At 39.8% G+C, this 15237-nt stretch overlaps 1 protein-coding gene across 2 annotated transcripts in view; it reads left to right on the forward strand.

The window, feature by feature from the left end:
• The first annotated feature begins 2363 nt into the window (after positions 1-2363).
• The window catches only part of rftn1b (raftlin, lipid raft linker 1b), a 94211-nt gene continuing 81337 nt past the window's right edge, over positions 2364-15237 (forward strand). Inside the window, exons 1-2 of one of the 2 annotated variants that reach the window (XM_083529513.1) lie at positions 2364-3252; positions 14846-15016. In XM_083529513.1, the coding sequence (XP_083385639.1) occupies positions 14872-15016 (145 nt within the window). In that variant the 5' untranslated portion in view covers positions 2364-3252; positions 14846-14871. The remainder of the gene's footprint in view (positions 3253-14845; positions 15017-15237) is intronic. The other variant, XM_083529514.1, reaches the window with a different exon arrangement.

Below are 15237 nucleotides of genomic sequence, written 5' to 3' on the forward strand. Positions count from 1 at the left end.
ATCATAGGGACATCATCCTTGTTCGCTTCCTCAGATCATTACATAAATCACAATGTCAAAAGCACCTTTAATACCCCTAAATTTAAGGAATCCAAAACTAAATTCAAGCTAAATGCAAAGAACATTCTATAGTGCAAATTGATACTGGGGACTCCTTCTAAAAATGTTCAATAAATGTCTCCAAGCTTCAGTTATCTACATATCAACAGATGTTTACAAATGCCATGTAATGCTCCATAAATGAGTTACTTTTACATCCAATTACATGTTGAAACATTTTAGCATAATTATAAACTGTAGCTATTGTGTGAAAAGAAATCCACTTTCTGACTAATCAGATTCGATTATTCAATTGGTGTAAAAAAAACAAAACAAAAAAACAAAAAAAACAATCTCTGTTGGCACTGAGTTTAGAAAAAGTGCCTAATAGAGCCATTACTAATTCCCACCACTTTGGTCCAGATAACATGGTAACAACATACACCAAGTCATGCATGCTAACGTAACATGGTAGCAAGTGTTCACTCTTAATTAGCAAAACAAGCAGTGCTCTTTACTACTTGCTGGATTGTGGAATGATTAGCTGTAATTACTCTCTGGAAGATCATCACCCTCTCGTTATCCTCGGGCTCCAGAAAGGGACACGTGCTAGTGCCAGATAATCATCACGACATCATTTCTGTTTCATTTACTGACGATGAAAGTAACTGTACAGATTGTACGGGTTTCGGTTATTTTGTTGGGAATGTTAACAGGAGCAGGGATGCAGTCCAGTAGAGTAACTTCATTGTTTTTCAGATATTCTGCAATATACTTCTTCTTATAAAATGTCATCTTCTGATCAGGCGTAACATTTTGACCACCTGCAAAATATTGTGTTGGTCCCCCTTTTGCTGCTAAAACAGTCATGACCCATCAAACATTAACAGCATGAACTTCTTCAGCGGTTTGGCTACAGAAGCTCGTCTGTTGGATCGGACCACACGGACCAGCCTTTAAAGACCCTGTAGCCGGTTCACCACTGTTCCTTCCTTGGAGGAACATCCCACAATAGCTGTAGTTTTGAAGATGCTCTGACCCAGCCGTCTAGACGTCACAATTTGTCAAAATCGCTTAAATCCTTACGTCCATTTTTCCTGCTTCTAACATCAACTTCAAGCACAAAATGTTCACTTGCTGCCTAATAAATAAATCCACAGACTAGCAGGTGCCATGATGAAGAGATCATCAGTGTTCTTCACTTCTCTGCTCATTATGTTATACAGTGATGTTATATTGCTATGCCTAATCGGTGTGTATATTATTTATTTGTGTGCTTTTAAAGCCATGTGGACTGTTAAGCCCAAATCCTCCATGTTTCTCATGTGTTATGGCTGTTGTGGCACCAAACGTACCCTTAGGAATTATTAAAGTGCTCTCGTCTCCACTCTACTCTGCTTTACTCTACTGTAACATGAAACTGTCTACGGACTGTAACTTGAGATTTGGATTTAACTGGGATTAACGGAAGCCATAAAAAGCCTTAATATTCTATGCGTAACAACCTTGATTGTTTTGACTTTTGACAAATGCATGTATGCGGACATCTGGCACCCGAATGAACACAAATTCTAGTTATACACCAATCAGGCATAACTTTATGGCCACCGATCAGTCGTAATCTCATTTTATTAATATTGTGTTAATAACAGTCCTGACCCATCGAGCATTAACAGCTTTAACGTCTTCAGCAATTTGAGCTATTCCCAATTTGTCTTTACGCATTTTTCCTGCTTCTAACACATCAACTATGAGGACAAAATGTTTACCTGCTACCTAATATATCCCACCCACTAACAGGTGCCATGATGAAGAGATAATCAGTGTTTTTCACTTCACCGGTTCTGATGTTATAATGTCATCATGTTATGCCTGATCAGTGTATTTGAGAGTTAATGTGATTCAAAGAGTTAACAAACCCATGCTGGTTCTTATTTTAAACATCGGTCACCAACATACGAATCAAACAAACCATTTAGCCTTTTCGTAACGACCTCCTTCTCTCAGTGATTGGTCTGAGTAATAGATCTAGGGGGGTCTCATGTGGAGCTTATAAAAAATACATTGCACCAAAGAAGCACTGCTCTAAACAACCCCATCCACAGGGGACCCAGTGCCACCCAAGAGCCCCGGTCACTCTGTGAAAGTGCTTCTGTGATGTGTGTGTGCAGAGGTTTCTACTAAGAGTATGCGTGCTTGCATGCATGTCATTCACCTCCAGAACTTCCTGTGGCGTGGTGTGTAATCTCAAAACATTACACATATCAAACCGAAGATTTTGTATTTGTTTTGGCTCCAGGCTACTCTATGCTTTTTGTATGATTTCCACTGGTTTTTGGACTTTCAACCGTGTCCCAAAATTTCTTAGTCAAATCCCCACCTCTCTTCTCCCCCTCCTCTTTCAGGCATTTCCCTCTTCCCTGTCTCCCCTCTCCTCCCTCCTTCTCTCTCTCTCTCTCTCTCTCTCTCTCTCTCTCTCTCTCTCTCTCTCTCTCTTTCACACACTCGCTGCCTCTCGCTCTCTCTCTCTCTCACCTCGTGCCTCCTCCTCAGATGTATTCTTCAGTCAGTGGGCTGGAACTGCAGCAGCGGCTGGAGGAGGCCAGACTGAGAGAAAGAAAGAGAGAAAGAGGGAGAGAGAAAGAGAGTGAGAGAGATAGAGCATGAATAGAGAGCGGGTGGAGGGGCTGTGCAACGTCTGGGTCAGCGTGGTCTGTCATCTTGAACGATTAAAGCGAGAGCGAGCGAGCGAGCGAATGAGAGCGTGTGTGTGTGTGTATGTGTGTGTGAGAGAGATAGAGAGAGAGGGAGCGCAGCAGGAGCGAGGAGGTAGAGATGTCAGAGGATGTGGTTTTCCTGAGCTTGCAGAACACAGCGCAGGCATAGTTTGAGCATGACCTCAACGCAGGCACGCAAGAAGTGAGCTCTCCGTGCTCCGCTTAGCTCCTCCGCACGACTCGAACCAGCGGGATTCTGAGTGAACAGAGCCGCACGAAAAAAAGTGCCCACCGAGGAACCCACCACGGACTCGCTCTCCTAATCTGGAGCTCCAGAACTTCACAAAGCAACCTGGGAATCTTTTTGACACACGTCATTCTACGTTCTTTTGTTTTTTGGGGGGGGGTTTCTGCTTCATGCTGTTTGTGAACTTGGAGGTGAAGATTTCAGATTGCTGAGACTTTACGCACCTGTGGATCCCTCACGGCCAAGCAGGTAAGATCTCGACGAGCATGACGGGATGTTTCCTAGACTCCTCAGAGTCCTCAGAAGTTTTTTCTTTGCAAAATCGTCACGCTGTCTTATGCTTAACAATGAATGTCCGAAAGAATTACAGCAAAATTACTAAAATTAGGGTTAAAGATATAAAACTGTGCCCTTTTCTGATTTCTATCCAAAGCAATCCCAAAGGCACTGATCAATAATACTTACAATTCTTCCCAGGTTTACGGCTTAATGCAGGTATGTGTGTGTGTGTGTGTGTGTGTGTGTGTGTGTGTGCACATCTAAAATAGTTGCAAATGACCCAAAGATCCCTAATAAGTTTTCTCTCACTTCAAGGGTGAAACGCTCAAAAAACGACTCTTCATAAAATATCATTTTCAAAAGGGATTATTGGACACGAGCTCCGTGCGTGAGCAATTTTTGGAAATTGTTTTAATCCGACATTTTTAGATCTGTTTAGGCTTAAGACCATTAGGGAGGTGCTCGATGAAGGGCATATCACTGTTGATGATCAGCCATGGCAAGCCACAAGCCTCATAACTTCCCACATACTCTCACATAAAACACACACACACACACACACACACACACACACTTAAACCTCTCACAGAAGAACGTTCTGGTTCTCAGCGAGTCACATGAAGGAAGCATGATATGGACGTCAGCTTTGAGACCCGACTGCTCCGCTGGTCTTCTTATTTCTTTTTCCATTCTTCACTTTTTTAACAAGCCTTTCTTGTCGACTTTGCCCTTGTTAGTGCTAAGAGAATGGAGGTCAAGGGTATTTCAGAAAAAGAATAGCTGAGGGTAAGAGAGAACTGGAAAAAGATGATAAAGGGAAAGTGAGAGAATGTCGGCAAGTGGAGAGAAAGAAAAGTAGAGAAGAGGGCAAGAGAGGGCAAACTGTCATTAATCAGTTCCAGCGGCTGCCTGCGAGGCAGGCTGTGTTCGCCCGTGCTGGCTCTCAGTAACCCATGCACACAGAGGAGCTTGCTGCTGCTGGAGCGTCGTGTCAACTGCTGTCACATCTTTACAGTCGGCTGTGAGACATTTTGGACACAATAAGCATTCCCGCTTCAAATGTGGTGATCGTCTATGCTCTGTAAAGTCTTCTACAGAGACGTAGAAACTCAAACGACTACCATTTTCTAGCACAACCCCAATGGCAACACTGCTTTATACTTATCAGGATTGTGATCAATCTGTGAACACTATTGTACATGCTCCCTGGGGAAAAGATCAGTCATATAGATACACAATCACACCCAGATGAAATTTAGTGTTTCCAGAACACCGACTGATACGTTTTGGGGAGATGTGGGGGGGGGGGGGGGACCATAAAACCAAGAGGAAATCAATCCACCCATACAAACATATAAACGTCTATACACACAGACGGTTTGAACTCTAGTGCTGTGAGGCAGCAATGCTTACAAATTTTTTTCACCGCAAGTTACTCAAAAAAGCATTATTTACATCATCTGCATTTAAAAGTTAATTACACAAAATGCACTTGCCAAACAAAACTTTCTCCATTTCCTCCACAATTTGTCACAATCATCTGTTTTGAACACTTGAGGATTTTACTCATATTGAACCTAGGCTCAAAGATGCACTATTGCTCAACACCAAGACACATTTTAGTGATTTTCTTAAAATATAATTCGAATTGTACACCTCAACATTGCATTTACCAAGATCAACACAACAGCCTCTTCAAACACGTCGTTAAAAAATCTTTAATGAACAAATAAAACGACTGTAATATTACAAAGTAGAAAAACCATTAGTATTCAATAGACAAATAAAATGATGTCGATATCGCCTTTTCGGCGAAATAAATACAAGCCAAAGCAGATAAAGCTGCCGTGCAAAATGCTAATGGTAACGATCATTGTCAAAATATAGCGAAGCAAAAAGTACATATATCGAATCATAAATGTGAGTAGAGAGTGAAAATTGCTTATATCTTTGAAACTATAAAGTAGCCAAAAAACTACTTACGTACAGTAACTACATTTACTCCAATACATTACAACACTTTTTCTGAAGGAAAGGTGCAAAGTACTGTGTGTTCAAATGATGTGCAACTTCAAGGTAAGATTTGGGGGTTTTTTTTGCTTTCAGAACATTTGGAAATGGAATCTGCATTGTACTGTAGCTTTTTTAATATACAAGATTAAATCCCAAAGCTAATGTCCTGTTTGTATTACAAAAAAAACCCCATCAAATGTACTCACCAAAACACAAAAATGTAAGTAAGTATACATAAAAAAATCAGCACAAAATCAGCCAACACGTTATAATACTAAAAATATACATCTTCCAAAAGCTTATGTTAAAAACATTCACTGCTACCATGTCCAGCTCAGACATTTCTCCTGTTTGACGTGTCCGTGACGTCAGTTCGGATTCCCCATACTGCCTTACGCACCGCTATGAACATCGATTTTCCCGCAATTAAAGTAGGAGATCCGTTTTGATGAATCAGCTTGTATGCCAGCTTGACTGTTTGCCATAAAAGGTCTCTTCCGACCACCCAAAGGCAACAAAAACCCATTAACCGCCTGTTCCGTCTGTCCGTCTTTAGCTAACAGCACTGTTTTAGGTTTATATCCATGAGTCATGAAAAATTCGCTGTTCGTTACAAGACTGGTGTTGTTTGCTAATTAATTCCAGTCGTCGTTACCTACGAGCTTGGCAGATGTCCTTGCTTTCGAAGGCATGTGATTAACGGATCGTTTGGAAACCTCCAATATTTTGATAACCCAATTAGAATCGGGAATCCTCTCGCACCCAATTAAGTTGAATTGAGCTAAATAGGACAACTTTGCTGGCATCTGAAACAGTACTGCACCATACCATAGTCAAGTCAAGTCAAGTTTATTTCTATAGCGATTTTTCACAACAGACATTGTCTCAAAGCAGCTTTACAGAAATCAACAGTCAAGGTGAACGGTGTGCATTTATCCCTGATGAGCAAGCCGTGGCGACTGTGGCAAGGAAACACTCCCTTAGATGTAATAAGGAAGAAACCATACTGTGTGGAAGTGACTTTGAAATGACTGACACCTTTTTTCTTTATATACAGTGTATTGTACATTTTTTTCCTTTTTATTTTTGCCACCCTTGTCTTAGCAAAAGCTTTCGTGGTACGGGTAATTAGGGCAGAGGTTCTCCCGCAGAGTTCCTCCTCACTCTGGGCCCAGCACTCCAGCAGAAAATGAAGTTGACTCTTTTCCTACAAGACAGACTTCAGATCAGATGGCTTGAAAAAAAAAATAGAGAGAGTCGGCTTATTCGGGCGCTTTGACGGAAGATGAATGGCTATTTCTGCCCCTTGCCGCTATGCCCTGCCACTTTGAATGGATTATGCTCTCTTGGTTCAAGGGAAGATTAGCTTACTCTTTTTCCCGACGTGCTGACGGAGGCCCTGGGCGCAAACCTCGCCACTTTGTCATGAGACAGAATATTAAAAGGCAGTCTGAGCAAAAAAGGTGTGAGAAAGCTGTAGGCCTGCAGCCGTTTAGCGAGCGACTGATGGTTAAGCGTGAAAGGGAAAGCGAGCACCTCAGATATTTCTCGAAAGATGAATGGTTAATGGGTGGTCAAGGTAATTGCAGCTGTATTGATCTGGTAATGTTCAAGAAGGAGATGTCAATATCCTGTTCGAGGGAGGAAAACCGACTTGGCCTCCACATGCCCTATTAAAAAATATATAAATAAATAAACATGACTGGGAGCAAATTTAGATCATGCTATGATTATTCCACTGGAATGTTTACATGCTAGGCTAAAGAAACTAGCTATGTGTGGTCTTTTTCATTTATTGAGTTCTTTCCTCACTTTTATAGACTTTTTTTTCTGTGCCTGTGCATAAAACCCGTTTCTGCCGCAGGAATATTCCAGCAAAAGGTGCACGATGAAGGCAGGAAATGATTTGTCTGGCTAAATCTGAATTAGAAAAGGAGAGAAGAGAGATGAGGAGAAAGGTGGGGGGGGGTAGAGACAGAAAGGGGGGTGAGCAAAAGAGAGAGATATTGTCGCCTTTTATTCTGCCTTGTATGAAATGGTTGTCAAGGGGCCGGTTCCCATGGCAATCCCATCGGCCGGGGCCGGGTTCCCAGCATGGTCATGGCCAGGTCTGGAGATGTTGGGCGGATGGATTTTTGTCTCTTGTCCCTTTCAATGCTTTTTAATGAAATTGTCAGAAATTTTCCCAAAAAAGATTTTTCGGCAAAAGAACCATATCAGACATGCACTGACTGAAAAATTTGTTTGCGTTAATATTCTCTCCACACTAATATTTGGATGTCTGAACATTTGCATACAATAATAATAAAAAAAAAAAAAAAGCTGTCATCGAGTGATGTACTACATTTAACACTGCCTACAGGCATTTCCAAACCATATACTTGAAACAACAACTGTAGTGGGACAATAAAATTAGAAAATAAATGAAATAAATGAATGAAAGTCATACCTCGGCGACTCCTATTTTTCCTACCGTGAATCGCTTCAGCTTCTGTAGTAGAGCCTCACTTGCTGTTTATCCAATCAAATCAGTTTATGTAAATCATTTAGCTGAAGGCAGTTCATCAGGACTGAAACTAGCTACAAGGCAATCATAGTTTTTTATATATGTTATATATGGTTTATATACAGTAAGACCAAAGAAAAGAACTGAGAGAAGTATGGGGGTAGATTTTTTTCCAGAGATATCTGGCATTGTTCGAAATCACGTCAATAAAAACTTAAATGTTGTCATGTTAACCGCTCATCCAGAACTTATAATAATAATATTCATAAAGTCTATTTAAGTGCAGAAATGGCAAAAGTACACACTTTCTTCACTCAAGTAGAAGTGCAGATTCTCATGTTTTGAAAGACTCCAGTAAAAGTTGAAGTTCTGACTACACTTTTTTCACCCAAGTTAAAGTAAAGAAGTTCAGGCTCTGACATATACTTCAGTAAAAAGTAGTCATTATTACTACCTGTTTTAGTGTCATGCTGGTAACTAAACCTCACATCAAATTAATATATTGAAATAAAAAGATTTTTGTTCTCTAATGAGGCTGAACATCCACCATATAGAGCACATGCAGAGAAAAGATGATGATCAGGTGATCAAAAATGTGTCTGCTCTCAGTCATGTTTACAACACTGACTCCCTCTGTCTCATCCACATTAACCTCAGACGACTTGTTAGTTTCGTTAACTAGTCTACGTCTGTGGTGTGTGAGAGCCAGGAAATGATACACCAGTGGTAAATTAAAAAAGCCACCCAATGACAGGAAATAGGTTGATGGGCTGAAAATGGTGTGCAATGAGAAGAAAAAACATTTTTCATTTCTCCAAATAGATTAAAGCTAAAGTAACGAGTCTGTTACTGTATGATGTAAGAAGTAGAAAGTACAGATATTTGTGTCAATAATTTAATGAGTGAAAGTAAAAAAGTTGTCCGAAAAAGAAATAGTGAAGTAAAGTACTGATACTGATGTTGATTTGTACAAAATTGTAAGAAAGATATGAACAATCATTTACATTTGGCAGACCCTTTTATTCAGAGCTACTTACATTTATCTCATCAACACACTGAGGAGCTATAGGTTTATTAGCCTTGTTCAGGGGCCCAGAAGTGGTTTGGTGTGGCTGGGATTGGAACTCAAGACCTTTACAGTCCAATGCCTTAACCACTAAGTTACCACCTCCCTTCATCTTTTAAACCTAAACTTTGTTTCTTCATAATCTCTGAGACTGAAAGGTTCATCAAATCCCAATTATTTCTGAATATTTGGTTTGACTTTATCTAAAATGATTGATTTTCTATTTATTTTTGTCATTTTATTTGTTAACTGAAGATACCGTTTTTGAAATATCGCTTTTCTTTTTTTGATTGACTTGTTTGATTTTTGTTGTAAAGGTTGTTGTGTTGATCTTAGTAAATGCTTTGCTGAGGTGTAGAATTTGATTCGTATTTTAGTAAACAAAACCTCACAAATCAACAGTTTTTAGCTTTTCATTTTCATGTGTCTTGGTGTTGAGGACTAGTGCATCTTTGAGCCTACATTCAATATGAGTCAAATACTGAAGTGCTGTTCAGATTTTTACTCAAGCTATATTGGATTTTCTACTTGGTGTGCAGTTAGGTATCTATAGTTTTACTCAAATATGATTTTCAGGTACTTTTTACACCTCTGGTTTTTAAGTTATTGGGGTTTGGGTTAAAGACATTTCCTTCAACAAACCAATCAAATTTGACAGCCTTTTGTAAACCTTTTCTATCCCCCAAACTATACCACCAACCTCCCACTCACACTCCAATCTCTGCCACTTTAACCCCTTCATAAAAACTATCCAATCATACCTACATTACAGGTACATCTTTCCTATTACTCCCTTACCTCCTCATTTGCTCTTTTGGCCAATTCCAAGATCACATAATTCACATTTGACCCCATATCAAGTAGTGGAGTGTCATCACCTATTAAGGGTTAGCATCAAACAATCCTTCACAGACTGTTGAGGTTGACATCATATGGCTCATATGGAAACAACTCCTATTAGAGATGAGAGTTAACTGCAGACCTGCATGGGCAATAAAAACGTCTTCGGTTTTTTCCTCAGGACACAAACTCCCACGGTTAGCTTAACATTTGCTCTACAATGGGTCACAGTGCTTTCCTACAAATGCCAAAGTGCGTTTTAGAGCTTTTGAGTCTTGTTTTTCACACACACACACACACACACACACACACACACACACACACACACACACACACACATACACACACACACATAGACGCATACTTATGCACAATGCTCCCACCCAGGTGAAGAGTCTCATGCAGGAAGCACAGGAAGGAAACAAGAAGTCCAAACAAGGCATCCCAGAGAGTGGCTTCCCTGCTGATCGGACAAAAATACAGGGCAGGAAGCTGCGCCTTAGAGCTCTTTTTCACTTAACAAGAATAAAGGTCACTCACGCTTGTCATTCTTTAAACTCTTCAACGTGTCTCGCCTCTAATCGCGGCTAATCAAGCTCTTTGTAATTAAACACTGGCGTATCCAGACACTGAATTACTCACTCTGCACAGTTCAGCAAAATGTGGATAGAGAGAAAGGACCAATCAGAGAAGTCCCTAGTTCATCACTATTTCGTTGTTATGGTGCTTTATAAGCATGTGGAGGGTTTTGTGTTTGTTTAAATGCTTATTTGTTCATGAAGCCTGGTCACTTATAGTTTTTCCAGGTCTCTTTTGACTGGGATCCTTTTATTAAATTATAAATCGATCATTAATACATATTATTAATATATTATTATATATTATTTTATGACCTAATTTGATATTTTCTGATCAACTTTAGCTCTTGGAGAACAATACAAGTTTTGAGCATGTTGGGCAATATACTAAGGTCATTGCATGAAATATATACACCCTATCTCTTGGTGCACACAGTTGGCACGTCTTTCTTTTGCCTCCTCTTTCTCTGGTTGATGTGAATGTTGCTGCTGATAACAGTAGAGCAGCAAAACCCCTAAAACCCTGAGTGGCAGTCGCTCCACCCAATTCTGCCGTGTTGATGCCAGGCTGCTCTCGTGTGGTGGTCATTACATGTGACAAGATATGGAAGGTCTGCAAAGACATTGTATCACGAAAAAATGCCCGACCAGTGTTGGTATCCCATTAGCTGGGTGCAGATTCGTTCTGACACCACACAAGATCAACACACCAACTTAGGCTTCAATACCTTCTGGGACTACCTCCTTTCAGGCATCTCTGTTAACCCTTCTGCCCTCCAGGTTTGTCATGTTCCTGACAATGGTTATGATGGAGTAAAAAAAATTGGACTTGATGTCAGCCACTCGGGATATGGCATATCGAGGTGGCCCTGGGGTCATCCTGATGACATTTTCACTTGAAAGACGACCTCGTCTCTCGGGTAGGGATGACATCCAGAAAATATTTCCATTTTGGGACCAAAAGGAGATGGCTTCCAACTTCATCTGGGTCTACCACATCATTAGTGTCAGAGTCTTCCTCCTCTAGGTTGTACTCTGTGTTATTCTCAACCTTTGACACTTCCTCCTCTAAAGCGTACTGTTAATCTGGCTTCTCGCCTCCTGATCACTCTCATGGTTAAATATGAAGTCCAGAGCTTCAGGTGCAGCATATCTTTTGCCCATTGTTCTGCCACAGACTGAAATCTGAGCAAGACCTCAAAAAGCTTTATGTACCAGATCTGCGAGAAAGCTGAAATAATTTCACGTTTTTTTAAACAGGTGTGTTTCCCCATTGGGTAAAAATTAAATAGGGGGTGTTGGGGGAATTGTGGAATGTGGAAATGTGCTTGAAGTCTTTTTTACACTAATTCTTGTTTTACTCATTTATTTTCAGTGAACAGTGATTTTTAACCTCGAACATCATGGGTGTATACAAATTCCATAAAACACAAATTATTATGAAAAAAATATTTCAAATGTATTTTATGTGTTCGAATGCCATGTCATTGAACCTCATGACAAATAGATGCACATTCTTAGAAAGGAAACTTCTAACTTCTAAATTCTGCTACTATTCTTAATATTCGTAATGTAAACTCTCATCCTGTGCCTAAAAATATTTTTCCTCTGTAAAAATTGCACTACCCAGACCAGCCATCATAAGTACATATACCGTACCAGTGATCCCTGTCTAACATGTGATAAACATTCAAATACATAAATCTGTGCAATTCTGCACACTTACTGTGTCTCCCCGCCAACTGTTGGTGCATTTGTGCATGCTAATTCTGTTTTGAACATTGCAAGAAACCACAGGTGTGACCTGCGGAACAACTGAAACACCTGTTATAAACATAAAACATACTGCATCCTGCATGTTTTCAGAGGCGTCTCCGACTGTCAAGAGCACTGAAACATGGCAGCATTGAGGCAGAAAATATATGTACACGTCAGTTTCTGTGCAATATGAGTTAGGACAAATTGCAGCTGACGCAGAGCTCATACATATATATATATATATATATATATATATATATATATATATATATATATACATATATATATACATATATATATATATATATATATATATATATATATATATATATATATATATATATATATATATATATATATATATATATATATATATATATATTTTTTTTTTTTTTTTTATCCTTTCATGGAGAATCCTGCTACTCAAAATGATTTTTTTGAAGATTTTTCTTTGGAGAAGAAACTTCAAACTCTCAGTTACATCAGAGCAAAGCAGCATGTCGTACTGTAGACAGAAGTGGGCATGTGGTAAAGTTTTAGAATCCAAAGGGCATTTTCGTTCGTTCTTTCTTCTTCCGCCGTCAGGGGAGCGAACCGCTTTCTGAGTGCGCACTCTTCTGTTCCACTGTCAATCTCCGACATGTACTGGGAGTTCCACTCGGGAAGGGGGAACGGAAAAAAAGAGCTGCTGAGAATTTCAGGGGATCCAGTAGTCACTCTGAAATCATAAACATTTCGCCTTCCAACCCTAAGCTCGAAAAGATAAGAAAAAAATATTTTTTAGAGGAGCACTTGAGTGCTGCAATTCCTCAGTGCCACTTTAAGAGAGATTACTGCTGAGGAAGATTTTTTTTATTTTTTCATTTTCTCTTTTATTTCACTCAGCATTTCTCTTTTTTTCTCTCTCTTTCTGTCTGTCTCTCTGTTTTTCGATCCCTCACTGCCTCTGCTTCATGGCTCATAAGGAAGGAAAACTAAAATCTTGCTTGGAGGGATGTGACAGAGCAAACAGAATGCTAATAATAAAGAAAAAAAAAACAAAAAAGAGCGAAATTACACTTTAGGATGAAACATGGTTGATTATTCACCCGGGAGATGCACGACTGGAAATTTCCTTAACGTCCTACTTGTGCAGATTCGCGCCTCATTTCATTTGTTCGGGTGGCGGCCCATAGTTCAGACATGATCGCTGAACGCAAAACATCATTATCCAGACGGCTAATGAAATGCATCTATTCGTCCTCGCCTTGCCGAAAGCATCATTTCTCAACGCCGGAGCTGGTGAATGAGCCAAGCTCCTCGCCGAGGCCCTAATTAAACCCAGCGCCTGGCCTCGTCTCACAATCCCGCGCCGACCATCTGAAGAACTATGCGGGCTCCTGATTTCGCTGTGATTGATTCTCACCTTTTTGCATTCGTGCCATTCACCTCGTTATGTGCGGTTTTCCCCTCCCTCACCGGCCTCCTAGATTAGCCGTCCACCGAAAAAAAAAAAAACAAACGACGTAATTAGAAGGGAACGTAATGAAGTGCACTTCGCGTCGGTCGCTCCCTCGCCGTTTAATCAGCCGTCGCGTTGCTGTCAGAACAGATTTGCGTGACGAAGTGGAATTGAAGGTCCAGCTTTCTCACCTGTTAGAGGAACCAATAGCTTATTTGCTTTATTTCATTATTTATTTAACAACCGTCAGAAGCCATTAGGTGAATGTTTATTGGATGTGTGATACTTCTCTATTTTCTTGCATAAATGCACACTATTGGAACATACCATAATAGTCTCCCTGGCAATGCTAGTGTGCTAGTCATCATAGACACCCACCCGGTAGCTAACCTGGGGATTTTTCAAGATCACTTGCTTGCATTTTATTAAACAACTTAACTACTGTCGCACAAAACAAAGCTAGTGTTTCGATCATTTGTGATGCTAGCTTGCATAATTAGAATTTATTAAAAATAACCATTTCACAATGCTAGCTATTAACTAGCATATTACTACCGTTAGAGCGCTACACAGTTACATGTAAAAAACTGGTTAGTTTTTAATTACCGTAAATACAACTAACTAGTATTACTCTGAAAGTTTATAATGAAATAGCTAGTCATAGATTTAAAAATAACTAATAACTATTCCTGACTAGAAAATCTTTTACTAAATAGAGCTTGTTGAGACATGATGTCTAAATACAGATAGACTAAAATAAGCAAGTGATACACGGACATGCTGCATTACTGAATGGCTAGCTAGTTCCAGTTGTAAGTTGGATACACTCCAAGGGTGGGGAATATTATTTTTCACGTCAAGTCACGCAAATTGTATCATGTCGTCTGTACACAGATGTACAATGGGGGGAAATTTCAAGCCTCCAGAATCTTAGTACAATCTCTAAGACAATAACTCAGATTTGAATACAGGGTTAAAGTGCAAAAAGACAGTGTAAGACAATGTGAAGCAAGCACAAAGCTAGAGTCTGAGTAATTGTGAAACAATCAAGTTTAAAAATAGTTTTAGGCTTTGTTCTTGTTAAATAGTAGGAGGTATTCATAGATGCAGGTATTCATAGATTTGTTGAGATAAACAAACATCTATGAAATGAGGAACCTGCAGAAGAATGACGTTAGGTTTGTTACTATTTCCACATCTGCCTTTGTTTGAAAATTTCTACAGAACGGTTACTTAAGGTTTCACTTCCCTTAACATGCAGATCTGACAACAGAAGAACATATACATTGACAAAAAAAATAAAAAAATAAAAATAGCTATACATCTGTAAACATGTTAATCAATTTTTTATCATATTTCAGGATCAACGTGCACTCTGAGAGCAGAGATGGGTTGTGGGCTGAGGAAGATCCGTCAGACAGACGACAGCAGTCCCGGGAAGATCTACTCAACCCTAAAGAGACCGCAAGTAGAGACCAAGATTGGTGTGGCCTACACTTACTCCCACGTGGACTTCCTGGTTGGAAAAGAAGGTAAGGCAATAGCTACATCTTCCAGTGTTTAATTATGGCAGGTATTATCGCAATGAACAAGCTGGGAAGCAGAATGTCTTCATTTCATCCAGACTGGAAGATGTGTGGAAGACATCCAAATCCAGGAACAAATATGGTCCTGGAGAACCCCATGACCTGCACATTTAAATATTTCCTTGCTTTAATACTGTGTTTGTAGGCTGAGGGTGGCTCAGTGGTTA

The sequence above is a fragment of the Silurus aristotelis genome, assembly GCF_946808225.1.
Source record: "Silurus aristotelis genome assembly, chromosome: 25".
Lineage (NCBI taxonomy): Eukaryota > Metazoa > Chordata > Actinopteri > Siluriformes > Siluridae > Silurus > Silurus aristotelis.